Source organism: Sceloporus occidentalis, unplaced genomic scaffold (assembly GCF_023333645.1).
Source record: "Sceloporus occidentalis isolate IW3139 unplaced genomic scaffold, rSceOcc1.0.p SCAF_2, whole genome shotgun sequence".
In the NCBI taxonomy this organism is placed as follows: Eukaryota; Metazoa; Chordata; class Lepidosauria; order Squamata; family Phrynosomatidae; genus Sceloporus; species Sceloporus occidentalis.
Window position 1 is genome coordinate 30,673,007 of NW_028316982.1, and position 18,449 is coordinate 30,691,455.

Sequence of the window (18,449 nt, forward strand, 5' to 3'; positions counted from 1 at the left end):
CCATAGCTCTATCTTCAATATCCTGCTTATCCAGTGGTTTACCAGTTGCCTGTGGGAACTGTCAGCAGGACATGTGTACAGCTGCCTTTCCCCCTCATGATCCCCAGCAAATGATTCCCAGACATAGGACTCTATCACACAGAGGAGGCAAGCATCATTCAAATGTGATTAAAACATAGTAAGGGCACAATCCAGGGGAAGATGATCACACCCCTGCATGCTTCTCCCATTCATGTCCTATGCCTAAACTGTAATGGATGTATCATTGGGTAATAACGGGAGTTTCCATTATTACCCAATGACGTGTCCATTACAATTTATGCACAGGACATAAATGGGAGGAGCACACAGGGTGTGTGATAATCTTCCCCCCGATTGCATTATTACCATGTTTTAATCATGTATTAATAATGTTTGCCTCCCGTGTAATAGAGTCCAGAGAGAAGTGATATGTAGCCATCACACCCAGTAGCCACTGATGGCCCTCTTACCTCAGTAAATTTCTCCAACCTCTTTCATCCAAGATGAAAGCAGCACTACAGCTTGCAACAGTTAATTCTACTGTTTAATTTAACAGTAACTAGGCGCAGCCTGAAGAGGTATTGTACTTTCTTATAGTTAGACTTATACCATTATTCAGCTCAAGCAGATGATTCTGGGGTTTAGTACTCTGGCAGAACAGGGAACAGCTTCTCCCTACCTACTTTCTCCACACCTAGATTTTACTAGGACAGTAGACAGCAGAAAGGTGGCAGTCTCTTCCAGCTCTATGATTCTATGAAAGGAAATGGAATAACATCAGAGAGTGGACACAATCCACCCTTAATTAGCTACTTGGCCTTCTCAGTCAGAACCAGTAGCAATGAACAAGAAGAAACTACTTCCATAGTGATTACAGATATCTATTCTATTCAGCAAGAATACACTCATATTGATGAAGCCCAAGAAATCTCATATGACCTATGGGATACAGTCCTGTTTTCCAGCAATCTAATTATACCAGCCTGAAGCTACCTCACTTTGGACTCGGTGTGTGTTAGAACAATCCATCTTCATTCATCTCCTTTTTCTGTGCACTTCAGAGGCACTAAATGGATTTTAGATAGAAACTCCAGGCTACACACATTCAGATGTAGTGAGGGCAGAAGAACTCCCATACGTTTACAGCAAGAGTCAGGATAGCAACAGGTGGCTGGCTACCAAACGCACTGCACCATTATGTACATTTCCTACCGATTATTTGGAAATGCATTCAAAAATGTCTTCTCTGTTTTGCCAGTCTCCATTGTGGAGCTGGAATGTTGTTTTCGGCTTTTTCCAGACAATCTAATTTTCGGTTCAAACTTAATTTCCACATCTTTTAAAAGAACAAAGAGAATAAAGGGCCTAGCCTCAGAATATAGACTAGACAGTGGTGTTTAATCTTTTATTGCCCCCTCCCAAATCATCTTTGAGAATCTGATGATTGCTAAGGACCTAACAGATAGTTCATGGACTCCCTGAAACCCACCCATGCCATGGCCCTCCTAGGAGTCCATGTTTCACAGGTTAAGAAACCATGTATTAGCATGATTAAGATGCATTTTGGAAAGTCCTTGTCCTTGACATTTATTTTCTTGCTGAAGAACTAGGGTCAGTCCTACTGTTAGATGATTAAAAAAAACTATTGTGTCATGGTTTGAGTTTGAACCCTGGTCTCCAAAGTCAAAGTCCCAAATCCCAGCTGAGTGGATGACACTGGCCAAGTCACATTCTCTCAGCCTCAGAGGAAGTCAATGGCAAACCTCCTCTGAACAAATCTTGCCAAGAAAGCCCCATGAGTCAGAAACAACATGAAGGCACACAATAAGAAGTTAGGTGGTAGACATAAGGAGCTAGCACTGACAACCTAAGAGAGTTACATCCTGACAACTTTGGTCATTTCCCTTTCTGTTTAAAAACTTTCCATGCCTCAAGCAGCAAAGTATAGTGAATCAGCCCCATGAATCTCTTACTAAGGCAACTAATGTATTGTCATTTACAGGCTGACTTTTTACTTTTTTCAAGCTAGACTTGGATATCAAATAGGCCTAACTATCCAAACCTTTCCTATGCTTGCACAGAGATAGTTCTCTCTGGCTTCATGGGGTTTACTTTAAAACAATCATGTATAGTAGTGGTTCCCAAACTCAGGTCTTCCAGGTGTTTTGGACTGCAGCACCAAGAAACTTCTGTCATTTTGACCAATGGTCTGGGATTTTGGGAGTTTTAAGTCCAAAAACTTAGAAAACCAGAGTTTGGGAATCCCTGGTGTACAGGATCATAGACTTGGCCTGCATCTGTACTCCAAAAATAATGCAGTTTTGACCCACTGCTTTAACTGCCTGGGATTTGTTGTGGCACCAAAGCTCTCTGAGAGAGGCTAAATATCTCACAAAACCAGAATACCATACCATTGAGCCAGGGTGGTTAAAGCAATGTTAAACTGCATTATTTTTGCAGTGCAGATGTAGCCCAGGGATATTCAGCACCCTTTTGTCTTCTTTTTTTAAGGGTTCTTTTACCTCTTGGACCAGGGCCATGCCATCCGATGGCCTCCAGCAGTTTTGGACTACAACTCTCACAGTCCCTAACCATTGGCCATGGCAGGATGGGAAAGATGTCAGGGATGATGGGAGTTGTAGCTCTTCACCTCTGGCTCGAACTCACCACCTTGTTACGCACCGGCGCTGACCAGTTTTGGCCAGAGCAGCAGAGTTACAGAGAATAGGCTGAAGACCCTGACAAACTCTCCAAGCCTTCTCACTCTTGCTTCCACAGAAGTCTTCCTACTTCTTCAGGATCCAGCTGGCTCTTGTATCTTGACTCAAGACACCAGACAACTCAGTAGTCTTATATAAAAGATCTACTTTATTCTACTATATACAGCTCCAAAACTATCCAATACTCCTCACTACTATCCACTACTACCCACAAAATACATTGGGATTCATAGCCATTATTATAGTCATTGCAAAATACCACCCACTGTTGTCTGTTTCCACCCAGTGGGCGTGTACATCCACTCTCATTGGTTTTCTTGGTTCAACCCATAATTAATGATTTCATCATTTCACCTTGTCCACTTAACAATTCTCAGGTGTGTTCAATTATCCACTTTGCATTTCTGTCCTTGGCATTTAGGACTTGTTAATTGCATTACCTTTTACACCTGTGTGGCTTCTAATTGCTTCTGCTGAGTCACCCTGACTCTTACATACATGTTTTATTTCATTCACTGTATATCCCATGTTGCATTTTCCTTAACAAAAGATGCAAGCTGTGAGACCAAATAACTGGAGCCCAGAGGTTCCTCACCCATTTTAAAACATAGTCTTATTGCCCTTAGGCAGCAGAGTCTGAAAAGCTGAAGGAATATAGGGAAAAGAAACAAAGAAGAGAAAGAAAACTTCCACAATTTATTTTGCTCATGATATAATTTTTTATGTACAGACACCAATAAATTGGTGCATTGGACCTTTGTGTACCTGTGGCAGCTGATGGAGGGACTTCCCTTTATCTTTTCTAGTCTCCCCGCTACCCCCACAACATTTCTTCTTCCCTTGTTGATTTGTTAGATTTATTAACTGGAATATATATGGTCTGGGCACCTTGGTCTTGGAGCAGTTTTTGAAGGTCCTGTAAGAAAGAAGAGCTACCATTTTATGTGGGTGGACTGGGTGGGTTAGGAAAAGGAAGTTTAAATTATATTACAGTCTGTTGCAGAAGGTCTTGTGCTGTGCTGTTATAATTCAGCACAAACAATTGTGGTTGTTGTTGTATCCAAAAGTGATGTATTTTATGCTGTTGATTAAATTAAAAGCATCCAAGAGAGGACACACTCGGTGCACAGCAACAAAAACAATAAGTGAGAAATAATTTTGTTTTTGACAATGGATTCTTGACTTGTGGAAGCAAGATTAAATAATAGCATTTTTTCTTTCTTTCCAGCGCTCTGGTGGTGCTTTAGCTCTTCCTTTGTGCGCATTTCAAGGGACTGTATCTCTCCATGCGCCCACAGGAAAAACCCTCTCTTTGTCAACATATGAGGTAAGCACAGAAGGACAGAAAATTACACCCACGTCAAAGAAAATTGAAGTATATCGCTCCAAAAGTGTGGGCCATGAGCCAAACCCCGAGGATTCTCCAACCACCTTTGCTGATACCAATGTGAAGATTCACTTAGAGGTGCTTGAAATCTGTGATAATGAAGAAGCCATGGACACTGTATCGATCATCAGTAATATCAGTCAGTCATCTACCCAAGTCCGGTCTCCATCGCTGCGTTATTCTCGGAAAGAAAACAGATTTGTCTCATGTGATTTAGGGGAAACAGCTTCCTATTCACTCTTCATACCATCGAACAATCCCAGCACTGATATTAACATATCCATTCCTGATACTGTGGAAGCTCACAGGCAGAATAGTAAAAAGCAACATCTGGAGAAAGAAGGTTATCAAGAAGAGATACAAATGTTAAACAAAGCATACAGGAGAAGAGAAGAAGATGGTGTCAACAACTAAAATACAAAATACAAAAAACAAAACAAAAAAAAAACAGTTTGAGAAATCAGACCTGAGTAACTGGAAGATCCTGGGATTTATAATCAAATCCTCCACCCCATTTCCATGCTCTCTTCACAATGTTATATTGTTGCTAAGAAAGGTCATCCCTCTCCCCTTATCTCTAGAATTGCTGCTAAACTCAGAGGGAACAAAGAAATCTGAGGGGAGTGGCAGGCAATGTTACCATCCCTGCTTATTGAAAGCTCCCAGTGCTTCACCCTACAACTCCCTGCCCTGACATGCCCCTGAAATGGACTATGAGCAATCTGAGTTATGGAGCTGGCTTAGTGGATTTCCTTCTTTCTATTGGAGTGAATTGGGGAGGGTGTGTGTGTTAAAAGATGAAAATTAAACCACTTGCCTACCCACCCATTCATTCTGGTTACAGTGAGCTGATATGATATTGAATGTGCAAGTGTCCTTACCTTGAATTACCCCTATCACAGCCTCCCTTTGATATCAGTGGGGTATAAGCAGCCTAACTGTGTGCAGGATTTCAGCCAAAGCTTTTAATGTATTTCTAATTTTGACAGCAGGGGAAAGATCATGCTTTTCTAAATCAATACTTACTACCATTTCTTCTGATTTTTAGTCTTGGGCTACCTACTTATGAGGCACATAAAAAAGAATTCCCATCTGGGTGTTTACTATACTTTAAATATATTTTGTTAACCATCATCTGTACAAATTAGACATTTTAAAATGAAAATGGTTGTAATGATACATGAAATCTGGCTGCATCTTTTGATGGATTTCTCTGCTTTTCTGCCTGATGTTCAGTGGTGCAGCTAGGTAATTTTAAACTTGGGCTTAATGGACGTACAGCCTGCTCTCTGGAAACCATGTTGTATGGCTTCAGTTGTTAGACATTCAGCTAATATTTCTCTTATCCATGACCCCATATGAGCACCATCATGTGAATAGAAATAAATGATACAGAAGACATCTTCAGCTACCCTGATATTAAACACATGTATAGGTATATCTGTTAATGAAGCTGGTGGATTCCTGGGCATTACTTCTTTAACAGAAAAGTTGGTACCAGAAGCAGAATAGGGCTATACACTACAAAAAAAGACAGTTCATCATGTTTCAGCAAATATTTTGTCCAAAACTAATATACACCTCTGAAATAATACTACCAGGTCAGGCAAGCTTTGTGTAAGTTAAAAAAATAGTTTTGAAACTTCTAGAGATCACTTGAAGGCTTCTTCAAAAATGCATCCAGGGACGACTTTTTATCTCCACAGCACTCCCACTTATGATATTCATTTTGGTAGGCTTTTCTACATGGGGCTGGAGGATGGGAGCTGGTGAGGCTTACCTGCTTTCCTCTTTTCTTTTTGTTTTGCTATTCATGCATACTCAGCAAGGGAATCTGAAGACAACTGTCCTTTACCTTGCCTGTTGTAGGCAGGCAAACACAAATAGAGTAGCCTTGGCTAGAGTACATTCCTATTCTTTCCCAGCTCAGGTTTCTATTGCATTATTTACTGCACACACACTGCTGTCACCTGACATCGAAAGTCTGCATTTCTCCAGCTCTCCTTCACCATCCTCTCAATGGTGGTGCAGCTAAAAAACCCAACTTCCAGCTATACAGAAGAAGGAAAGGTCCAAGTGCTGGGGGCATAAAAAGATTTTGTAAAAAAGCAGCTTGTCAGAAGCTTTGTTAACTGAGGTATGCCTGTACTTGGGAATGCGTACCATTTTGTTGTTGAAAAGGACACTAGGTCCTGTTACAAACTGCCAAAATGAAGCTGCTTTGGGTCTCTTTGGAAGTATGCTGTTTAAATTATGCATGCACTCTAAGAATCCGGAAGCTGCACCAAAGCTGCACTCCAGTGCTTAGCAATGGAGTGTGGCTTTGGCGCAACCTCCAGACTCTTAGGACCCATGCATCATTTAAATAGCATACCTCCAAAGAGACCCGAAGCAGCTTTATTTTGGCAGTCTGTAACAGGCCAATGTTGTTAAAGTAAAAATAAGTGAAATGGGTCCCTGATCTATAAATATACATCTGTTCAGCTGGATAACCCCAACTATAAAGTGGATTTAAATAGTTTTAAAAGTAAGAACACCTGTTTTGGTGAGTAGCATTGGTTCCAGCATGGTCACATAGGTCCCAGTGCTAAAGCCAAGCATGTTTTCCACTGTTTCTATCACCTATTGCATTCTGGATGGTCATGGGCACAGAGAGCTGGGCTGTGGAGCCCTGTAGTTAAGACCTGAGGTCCATTCCCTAGCTGCATCACTGCCCATGAGCTCAAATACCAACTGATATTTTCTCTGCACTCACATGTGCCATCTTTTATGAACTATGGATGTAAAGTGGGCTGTGCATTGAAAAAGATAGTACCGTTTATTTTAAAAAGTATTTGCAATGTAAATTCAATCCTTTGCTTTCAGTGGGCAATGCATTGGGATATACATCATCATTTGTAAATTCTTGGCTGGCTTGTAAATCAAGCCATCAATCAGAAAGAGAAAGAAAGTTGGATACAAATAACTGTCCATGGTAGCAGAACTACAGGAGCTGTGTCACAACCAGCCTAATTAATAATTTTGTGGCTCTGGAAAATCCAATGTACTTATCCAGTTCAATGGACGAGTGGCAGAGTATACACAGTGTTCAAGGAGTTCCAAGATAATACTGCAGGTATGTTGATTTTCCAGTTTTAATGCAAAATGCAACGTTAAACCTGGGTAACAAAATGCAAAGGTCTACATCTTGTAAATAAGGCCATGTGCCTTTTGACATAATTGCTTTGTGTTGCATTACACAATCTATAATTCAGGCTGAGCCACGTGTTGCTGTGTTTAGCCCTGACAATCCAGGCCAAAAAACTGCAGTTTGTAGACATTAGTCACCAATAGTCTTATGTTAATACAGTAACAAGACTTGTTTTCATCAAGTTTCATTATCACATAATCACAGAGCCAGAGAACTGGGGAGTAAGTAGTTAACTGCCGATGTTTTGTAGTATGAACAAAAAACTAATCCACCCATTACCCTTATAGATGCCCCAGTGTTCACACAACTCCTATAGGTATGAACAGGCTACCCACTGACTTCAGCAAAAGGGACATCGCTGTATATAAATCCATATGTGCATACTGAGTTATGTTCCCATTACAACAAATAGAGATACTATTGTATTTTGTTCAAATGGGGGATCTTCAAAGCTACAAGAAATATTTGAATGCACACAACACTGAATCACTCTGAAGGCTACATATCTGATCTCATTTAAGATGGAAAGCCAAGATGTGCCAAAACATTTTGTTGGAACCAACCTTGTTTCAGACTTTGTATCAGAAAGTGAACTCCTACTTTTGCCTGACTTGCATTGGCCTAGTCTTAAAGGTAACTCTTACATAGTCTTAACAGTAAAAGTAACAGCTACGGGTAACTCATCCCCAATACTTTCACAACCTCCTAGTAGGTATTGATTTATGTGGGAATAGTTCTCATAGTACATTGTGAAATTTTCCAATATACAATGCCCAGTTAAATCATGATTCCACTTTAACTGCCATGGTTCTATCTTGTGGAACCCTGGGACTTGCAGTTTAGAGAAGGGTGTTTAAAATTCTTATCTGGGCAGCTCCAGTGATGCACCAAATAACAAATCCCAGCATTCCATAGGAAGCAGCTATATTTAATGTGAAAGGACCCTAGATTAAGTAGTACACCAGACCAAGTAGTACATGTCTCTGGTGATTATTGAAAGTTTGAGACTACCTCAAACAACCTATTTCCATAGGAAACCCACAGGGCTATGACTGCAAAAAGAGCACCTTATGGAAAACATCTAGTTTCATGGACCAACTCATCCTTATTCCAGTCATGTTCTTATGATGGAAACAAAAAGAGGCTCAGGTGCCTGGCTATGATTCACTGGTACTCCATCTGCATTGAACCCAACAGGCTGTTAATCACAGTGATTTGTTTATCTTTCATTCTAACCTGATTTCCATCAACACAAAAGAGGATTTTCAATTTGGTCATTTTAAGGAAAAGTATTCTTCAGATTATTGATTCCAAACAGCTATGATCTGTTTTGTTTTTTGTTGTCACAAGCTGGAACTCAGAAATGCAAGAGAACATTTGGATTATGCTTCCCCCGAGCTGAAAAGTGACTTGCCAAAGTGTCAGAGCCCTGTTTGATCCTGTCTTAAAGCCGCCAGACTTTTCAGCCTAGCTAGATTAGCATTAGTGCTGCAATTTTTGTCTTGGTTGGCCAGCTGGGGGTCTGCTTTATAGTAATTTCTCAGTGATCTCAGAGCTTGGGGCAGGAGAATACTTTTTTGGACTAGAATTCCCGGAATCTCCCAGGCACCATGGTCCATGTTCCAAGCAGGATGGTGCATTACCCCACTTCTTTTCAAGTAGGCCTGTGATCTTCCCATTTCTTTTTCACATGGCTATAGCTGCTTCTGACCCATCCATCTCACTTCCATTTGTTTTCCCCCCATTTTGAATCCATCCCATTTTTTCCAAACTATCACACTTCTACTACTCCTACCCAATTTCAGGTACAGGCCCTTAAGGAGAAAGTTTTATAAAATAAATGAAATCAAACAATGAAAATTTTACCTTCCATCTAGTGATGGGTAACAATTTCGTGTATTACAATTTCATTATTACATTCAGTTTACCAAAGTTCAGAAACATTTTCATTTTTGTGATACAAAGAACTTGAGATTTGTTTGTTTTTGGGTGAAAACTAGAATCCCTAGAATTTACCAAGTAGATATAAATCCTTGAGTACTTAACCTTTGAAAGTTTTTGTTTCAGTCCCCATGTTAGTGCTGAATTAGTGTTGGTACCTCCTTTTTGTAAAAGGGGCTCCATTTTAACATGTAAATAGTAGGCAGATACAACATGGTCCTCTAAATGCCAGGAGTAGTTGTATCTCCTGAAAAGAGCTAATGCAAATGGGGGCAATTTAATTTCATCTCATTTTTGAAGAATGTGCCAAAATATCCATTTATTCATATTCAAAATGGAAAGAGGTTGAGGTTTGAATTCATCAGAAAAAGAAACTATTATATTTCTGCAAACGCTATTCTCATCTCAGCCCCATCCTTTGAAAGCGAGCCAGTTTTTCAGGACACTTCAGACCATCCTCTGAGGTTTTGTAATTCTTGGTAAACATGTAGACAAGTATGATAATTTGCAGGAGTTGACTCTGAGCCCTTGCAAAGCTTGTGATGGGCTTGGCTTTATATATTTATTTATTTTCCTTTTCTAAGGAGCAACAACGTGGAGAATTTAATGAAGAAATTGCCATGCTCATTGTAAGAAGCAATGATGTAGAAGCAGGAAATAGTTAATCCCACAAACTGTATTGATAGATGTATAAAAGAAATAAAGAATGGCATTTTTAGGTAGAAAAGCTTGGATGTAGAATAGTATAGCTGCATCCAGACCTCCCTTGAGAAATTTCACTAGGCTTACTGACAGTTTTCTGTGTTTTTCTTTTCTGTTTCTCCCAAGCAAAGTCTTTCAAATTTGCCTAAAGTACTCCTTTAGGTTAAGGGGGATGAAGTTCCTGGGGGCTGGGGGTAGCTTTAGTCTGTGAGATTCACCTCAGGCTACACACACCTCGAAATAAAACTGGAAGTGGCTGCAAGTTTAAATTGTAAAAACAGCTTTTTACAAAACCTGGTTTACAGTGCTCCTAAAATTTAGGCTAAACCTAGTTGCAAATGAAGCAGGTTGTATCCCATGGTACAAAAGAAACCCCTAAATTCATCCAGAGTTTTAAAAGACTCTAGCAGATTTGGTTGGACATGTGTCTGCAACACGGAGAAGGTGAAAGCCCAGTCAGATGATTCTGAATGTAGCCCACTGTGTTTGAATCTCCTTGTAGGGGGAGAATCACTGGTTTTCTTTTTCCACTGAAATTTCAGAAATGTTTCTTGCAAACATCCACCTTCAAATTAAGTTTCCACATTAGGTTTTGACAAGATTGTGGCTATCAGCATTGTACTAAGCCCAATATGACCAACTGTGGTTTCTTCAACTTTGCTCAAATGTCTCTCCTCAGGAGAATCTCTCAATGAATCTCCAAATGCTACAGCAGGCAAAAAGCCAAGGCATTCTCCAGTCCACATGGAAATCATGTGTTGCTTGCTATTTAAGATGACATGATATAATTAAGAGCCACCCATCCTGGGCTTATGGGACAAAAATATGAACTATGAAGTGGCAACAAGGCAGTAAAGGGGACATTTGGGATGTAAGGCATCAAATACTTCAGCCATCTTTGCTTTCAGAATCTTGCTTGTTTACTTTTTAGAGAGTTCAGTATTTTGTGTAGGAAACAATTTTACAGACAATATTTTAACACTGCTTAGTTGTATTTATCTTGGGTTAGAATTTAGATAATGCATTACAACAGAACATACAAGCAGTTCTCGACCCAACCTAATTGTAAAGTATCATAATACTGGTGTATCATAGAAAAAGAATAAATTTCCTTCTATGACAGTTCTGTACACTTCTCTTTGCTATGTGCCTGACTTGTTTGTGTTTCCTTTTCTAACCCCAGCTAAACATGGTCAAAATGTGAATGGCCAGACATTACCCATTTGTCTACTAAAAGCTACTCCTATTGTGCTCAAAGAGACAGGTTATTTCTCCCTTCTTCTGGATCATGAATTAGCCAGCGCTGGAAATGGTGCATCGTTTCTCATTTTTAGAAACCCAGCTGGATTTAAATTTTTAAAACTCTTAAATATCTAATGAGAAATGATTTCATCCTTTATTCCTTTGAATACACCCCCCCCCAATAACCTTTAATGTGTCTCAGAACACAGGCTTGACATTTGTGGGCAGAAGGTTGGCTGTCAAACTGACCTTTTTGAAGGTGACTTCAAAGTGATGAGATCTAGTCAGCCCAGCTACAGGGAAGACAAATCTTAGGAAAATATGAAAACCTGTTACATTTTACACCTGAGCTTACTGGATGGCAGTAGTTTTAGGCACTGAATAATACATTAAAAGTCATATTGAAAACATTGGGGAACTTAATCTTTAGAACAATCTCTATTACTTACAAAGATTCCACCATTCAATTTTTATTTAATTGGACTACATAGCTTAACAGAACGACCTACAATTTCTCTAAACATTTGGAATTCTGTCTCTGTCTTGATAAAACTAAACCCCACTGCCTAGCTGGCAATTCTATTATTGGTGTGTGTGTGTGTGTGTGTGTGTGTGTGTATTATGGCGGGTTACAAACCGCCATATAGTACGCGACGAGCGCGTACTAGGGTTAGGAAGGGGCGGTGCTTCTGCACCCCCTAACCCTAGTACGCGCTCCGCGTGCACAAAATGGCGGCGGGAGTTCCACACGGCCGCCGCCATCTTGACGTAGCGGACGCACTGCGTCCGCACGGCACCCCAGAAATGACGCCGCGAGCGCACGACTAGTGCCTTGCGGCGTCTCTTCCGGGGCCTGAGAAGGAGCGCGATTTCTGCACTCCTTCTCTGCAGCGTCCGGGAGCCACGTGGTTTAAAGGCTGCGGCTCCCGGACGCTGCAAGCGGAGGCGGAGCCAGACCGCTGCTTTTCGGCGGTCTGTAACCCGCCATTGTCTCCTGTTCAGTGACACATCCCAGACCTGGGATGGTAATCTAGCCACAACTCTATAAAGCACTTTGCTGTATCTCCTGTGTTACCTTTATTCAGTAACTACATAGCTCCAGTAGTTAAAATGATCCAAACTAACGGCATAGATATAGCAGCAAATTTCGATCACCTTAATAGAATATACTTCTATGTAACCATGTTCAGCGCCAAAAGTACAGCAACTGGATCATGGATTGCAAAACCCAGTATTACAGGACGTGGAATCAAATCTGTTTCCCATCTTGAAGAACCCTTGCAATGTAACATCAGTCTTCTATATTAGTCATTAATTCTTTAAGGTAAATCCCTCCTTGAGTATCTCTAATAGATTTTGTTATTGTGCTAATGGATTATTTCCATAAACACCTTGCAGGGCTTCAGAATTTAGCAGAATAATGAATACATGATTACTGTGGAGTGGCTTTTTGCTTCCCTGCCATGGCACATCGTATAATATTATACTGTGCTCATAAGTCAAAGAATAAACACATTTTCGATTCTCTTTTCTAGATGCATAAGTAGTGCTTCATCTACAATTCCCAAATCATAGAACCAGTGAAGGGTTTATGCAATGTTTGCATGCAATTTTTAAGTAATAACTTTGAAATTATAGGCTGCTCTGAGCACTGCTGACTGACTGAACAGGATACTAATATTTCTAATAAATACTAAATTATGCAGAGGGAATCTCTCTGCAGCAGCCACAAACGTAAATGCTATTTATTCTTATCCAAACTTAGTTGATTTTTCTGGCCATTATTCCCAAATAACTCACCAAATCACCCCCACACAAACACACAAACACCATAAAACTGAGTTTTAAAATTTTCATAGATTGCTTCTGATGTTGTTAACTACCTTCAAATCAAACTTGACTTATGACAACCCCATGAATGAGAAACCTCCAAGTCAATCATCAACAGCCCAGACCAAGTCTTGCTGACTTAGGGTCATGGCTTCCTTGATTAGGGAGTTTATCAGACAAGGAAAATTGGAAGTATAATCCAATGGCAATCCGAACGCAATCATGGGGTTTAACGTTATTGTGTGATAGACTACCACACGCAATTTCGGGGGATGGGAAGTCAGTCCGAACACAATCATGGGGTTTCACGTTATTGCATGATAGACTACCACACACAAATTCGGGCAATGGCAAGCTATTTTCGGGAAATTGGGAGTCAGTTTGAACACAATTAGAATTCATGTAAATTTACTGAACTAGCGAATTCACGTGAATGCATTCTGGCCCCACATTCTTTTCATTCGAAATTAAGAGAAATCCCTCCCGTGTGATAAACTCCTGAGTCTATTCATCTGGAATGTGGTCTTCTCTTTTCCTATTGTCTTCTGCCTTAGCGAGCATTATTGTATTTTGTGGCCAAAATATGCCAGCCTCAGTTTAGTAATCTTGGCTTCTAGGGAGAGTTCAGCTGCGTACATAGAAATGGGACAATCTTAACTTTCAATGATGTATCCTTACATTTCAGGATCTTGTCCTTCACAGTTGCCCTTCCAAGTCCTAATCTTCTTCTGATTCCTTGACTGCAGAATTCTGATTAATGACTGAGCCAAGGTTTGGAACATCTTGGACTATTTCAATGGTCCAAAACACACTCCAGAAATAATCCAGTTTGAGATCACTTGTAGTTTATTGTGGGACCAGAGCTTTTTGACAGAGAAGGCTAAATATCTCACAAAATTCTAGTTCCCATAATTCCCTAGTATTGAGTCAGGGCAGTTAAAGCGATCTCAAACTGGATTATTTCTGCAGTGTGTTTTAGACCAAGGTCTCTGCAACTGATGAAAGAAGCCTTTGCTGAAAATTACCCTCTTTCCCCCTTTGCTGAGCAATGTCTGCACATGGAGCAACCGCATGGCAGGATTAATGATCAAAAACAGGCAAACAACCCTCCCAGTGCGTCTTCTTTCAAAAACAAGGCAGCAGTCACAGTAGTTTGTGCAAAAGAAACACACACACAAAAAAACCCCCAGAATAAAACAAAAGCCCCTGTGCTGTTTGCAGGGGGGAGGGATGTTGAAGAACAAATCAAAGCTAGTGTTATCTCACCCAGCTTGGGAAAAACATTTTTGTTCCTTCTGCACAGGAATAAAAAGAACATCCTTATATCCCTAGGAAAGACAGCAGGATGCAATGATGTGCAGTAGGGCTATGCAGGCTATAGCATGGAGATCAAATACCCCCCCCCCCGCCCCCCAGTTCTGAAAATTATGGCATCAAACAATCACAGGGAAAACGAGGTGATATTTCAATGATGAACATCCTTGTTTTTACATTTTCCTGTAATTGTTCTTTATCACATTCTCTGTGATCACATTTGAATCTAACGATTTCTGGAACTTCCAACAATCAGAGAGCCTCAGTGTTCTATAGAGGTACACCTTAAATGCTTTTAATTGGATTCACTGAATTTGCTTCTCTGTTTGATGAGACTATCTTGCTTTGAGCGACTGAATGGAAAGCATTAATCTTTCATACAGTACTTTCAGAACACCATGTAACTACCTCATCATTTTACACCAGGACGAAAGGAAAGAATTATAATAATGAAAGATAACGTGTTATTGAGTTGGCTAATCAGAAAAAGGAAGAAAGAAGAAAGTAGGCAAGCAGAGGGAGAGAAGAAAAGCTATTCCGACACCTTTTTGAGCAGCTTTTAAAGTAAACCCTGAGGGAGAGCTGGAACAAGCTGGGGGCATCCGATTCAGCAAAATCATCCCTGTGGGATGAAGGGGAAATTGGTTTGGATTGCTTAAATGTAGATAGAATGGAAATAGGCCACAGAGATATAATAATATATGATAGCCAGACAAAGAGGCCAAATTGCCACAGGTGAAAACGCACAAGCCAAAGGCATCTGATGTGAGAAACAGTATGGTTCCCAACTGGCAAAGACGTCAGGCAAGGATGTGTTTCTATCATCCCATTATTATGCAAAAAAATCATACACAAAGCAGGTTTAAACTCAGGAGAAGGAGGAATGAAGCTAGGAGGAACATCAATGATCTAATGCAGATGATGACACCATATTCCTAGTGGAGACCCTCACAGATTTGGAACAATGATTAAGGAAAGTCAAAGAAGAAAGTGCCAAGGCAGGTTTAATGCTGAACACAGAGAAAAGAAAAATAATGACCACAAGGGAAATACAGGAATTCAACCTAGTCAATGAGGAAATTGAAATAGTTAAAGAATCCCCATACCTTGGCTCAAACATAGATCAGAATGGGGCCTGCGGTCAAGAAATCAGAAGATTAGGAATAGAGAGAATATGAAAGAACTAGACAAGATCGTAAAGTGTAAAGACATACAAGTGAGCACTACAGTGTGGACCGTCCAAGCCATCGTATTTCCTATTACCATGTATGCATGTGAGAGCTGGATGGTGAGGAAAGCAAACAGGGAGGAAATGAATTCATTTGAGATGTGGTGCTGGAGAAGAGTGCTGAGGATCCCATGGATGGCCAAAAGAGCAAACAAATGAGCCCTAGAGCAGACCAAGCCCAAAATCTCCCTGGAAGCCAAGATGACAAAACTGAGGCTGTCGTAGTTCGGACAGTCATGAGAAGGCATGACTCATTAGAAAAGACAACAATGCTAGGAAAGGTGGAGGTAGGACAAAGTCCAGATGCATGGTTATGGGTATGAGTTTACAGGACCTAAGCAGAGCAATGTAGGAAAGAGGGTTTTGGAGATGTCTCATCCACAGGGTTGCCTTGAGTCAGGTTGACTACCAGAAAAAAAGCTGTCTGTTCAACTTGCATGCAGAACATATTACAGTGGACCCTTGTTATACGCTGGGGTTTGGTTCCAAGATCCCCTGTGTATAACAAAATCATGTATGCTCAAGTCCCATTAAATATAATGACATAGCAAAATGATGTCCCTTATAAGAAATGGAAAATCAAGGTTTGATATTTGAAATTTATACTTTTTTGGAACATTTTCAAACCGTGTATGCTTGAATCTGTGTATAAAAAAATCTGTGTATAAGAAGGGCCCACTGTATAAGAAAAGCAGGCTGGACACAGAAGAAGGAGGAGTGAAAATAGGAGGAAGGAATATCAACAATCTAAGATAGGCAGATGACACCATACTACTAGCAGTAAACCTCAAATACTAAGGAAGATCAAAGAAGAAAGTGCAAAGGCAGGCTTAATGTTCAACATTTAGGCCCGTTACAGACGGGTGTAATAGTACGGACTGGGTCCATACTAGGGTTAGAAAGGGGTGTCCCTTCCGGACGCCCCTAACCCTAGTACGGATCGAGTCCGTACAAAATGGCGGCGCCTGTTCCACATGGGGGCCACCATTGCTACATCACCACCACGCCGCCTCCAAACGAGGTGGCACAGTTGTGACATACTGGCGCTGCGCCAGAAGGAGCTCCAAAACGGAGCTCCTTCCGGGATTTGCGTCATTGGCGCAGCCTTTAGATGGCTGTGGCAGTGACGCAAGGCAGAAAGGGGCCGAATGGCCCCTTTTTGCTTGTCCCCGCCACCGTCGAGTGTCCTTGGGGCATGAAGCCCCAAGGACACCCCTTTCCAGGCCATGGGGAAGCAGCCTGGAAAGCGGCAGATCGGGGCCCCAGAGGCTGCTGTTCTGGCAGCTGAGGCCCCGATCCGGCAGGGAAAGGAGCACCTACAGGCCGCCTGAAAGGGGCGGTCTGTAACACGCCATAGAAAACCAAAATAATGACCATTGAAGACTTTCACAAGTTCAAGCTAGACAATGAAGAAATAGAAACAGTAAAAGAATCCCCATACTTGGGATGAAACATTGATAGAAATGGGGACTGCAATCAGGAAATCAGAAGAAGATTAAGAATGGGGAGGGTGGCTATGAAAGAACTAGAAAGGAATCTAAAATGCAAAGACATACAACTCAGTACAACAGTTAGAATCATACAAGCCATGGACAGCCAAAAGCACAAACAAATAGGTTCTAGAGCAAATCAAGCCAGAAACCTCCCTGGAAGCCAAAATGGCCAAACTGAGGCTGTTGTATTTCGGTCACTTCATGAGAAGGAAGGACTCTTTGGAAAAGGCAATAATGCTGGGAAAGGTGGAGGGAGGAAGGAAGAGGGGAAGGCCTCATGCCAGATGGATGGACTCTATTAAGGAGGTCACTATGGGTTTTAGGGGTTGCAGGAATTAAGCAGAGCAGTGGAGGGCTGGGCAGGGGGTCTTGGATATGCCTCATCCATAGGGCCGCCATGAGCTGAGATAGACTCCAAGGCAGTTAACAAACAACAACAAACAAACAAAGTATGTATATGTCTTCATTCAATTAGAAGACTCTGGGCAAAGATGGGAGAGCTGGTGTCTTGCCTTTTAAAGCTGAATCTAGAGATAGGCTGCATCCACACAGCAGAAATAATCCGGTTTGAGGCCACTAACTGCCTCAGCTCAGTGCTAGGAATTCCTAGGGATTGTCCTTCATTGTGGCACCAGATACACAACTAAGCACAAAAGGTAGTCTACTCTGACAGAGAAGGCTCAATGTCCCACAAAACTCCCAATGCCCAGAATCCCCTAGCACTGAGCCAGGGCAGTTAAAGTGGTCTCAAACTGGATTATTGTCTGCAGGGTGCTCTGGACCGTAGGCTGCATCCACACAGCAGAAATAATCCAGTTTGACGCCACTTTATTTGCCATGGCTCAATGCTATGGAATTCTGGGAGTGGTAGCTCCTTGTGGCGCCAGAGCTTTGCTAAAGGCCTAGAAAAAACCCCAGGATTTCATAGGGACTAGCATTATTTCTATTATATATATTATTATGATGACATACTATTTGTGTTGTTTATACTATTGTTATACATTTGTTATTTATATTAATATAAACTTATACTATGACATATAGACTATTATTTCTAGTGTTGAAAATCTTCAAGAGGTTTACACATATATATATATAGATAGATAGTATATGCTATTTATATTATTATACTATATATAGATATAAATTATATTAATTATACTGTACTTTTATAAATAGCATAGACTATTATTTCTATCATCTTCAAGAGGCTCGATCGTCGGCGGAGGGAATCGAACCCAGGTCTCCGGAGCCGTAGCCCAACGCTCTAACCACTACGCTACACCGGCTCTGACGCAACGTTGAGGGAGGCAATCTTAAACGTGATGCGAGGTGGGCGGGGCTTCTGGAACCCCACCAACCAACGACCGTTCTCTGGCTG

General features: G+C 41.1%; 1 protein-coding gene across 1 annotated transcript in view; it reads left to right on the forward strand.

Annotated features, from left to right (window-relative positions):
- The window catches only part of GPR149 (G protein-coupled receptor 149), a 50,534-nt gene extending 44,222 nt beyond the window's left edge, over positions 1-6,312 (forward strand). Inside the window, exon 4 of the mRNA XM_089507715.1 lies at positions 3,970-6,312. Within this exon, the coding sequence (XP_089363841.1) occupies positions 3,970-4,542 (573 nt within the window). The 3' untranslated portion in view covers positions 4,543-6,312. The remainder of the gene's footprint in view (positions 1-3,969) is intronic.
- Positions 6,313-18,449: the final 12,137 nt, after the last annotated feature.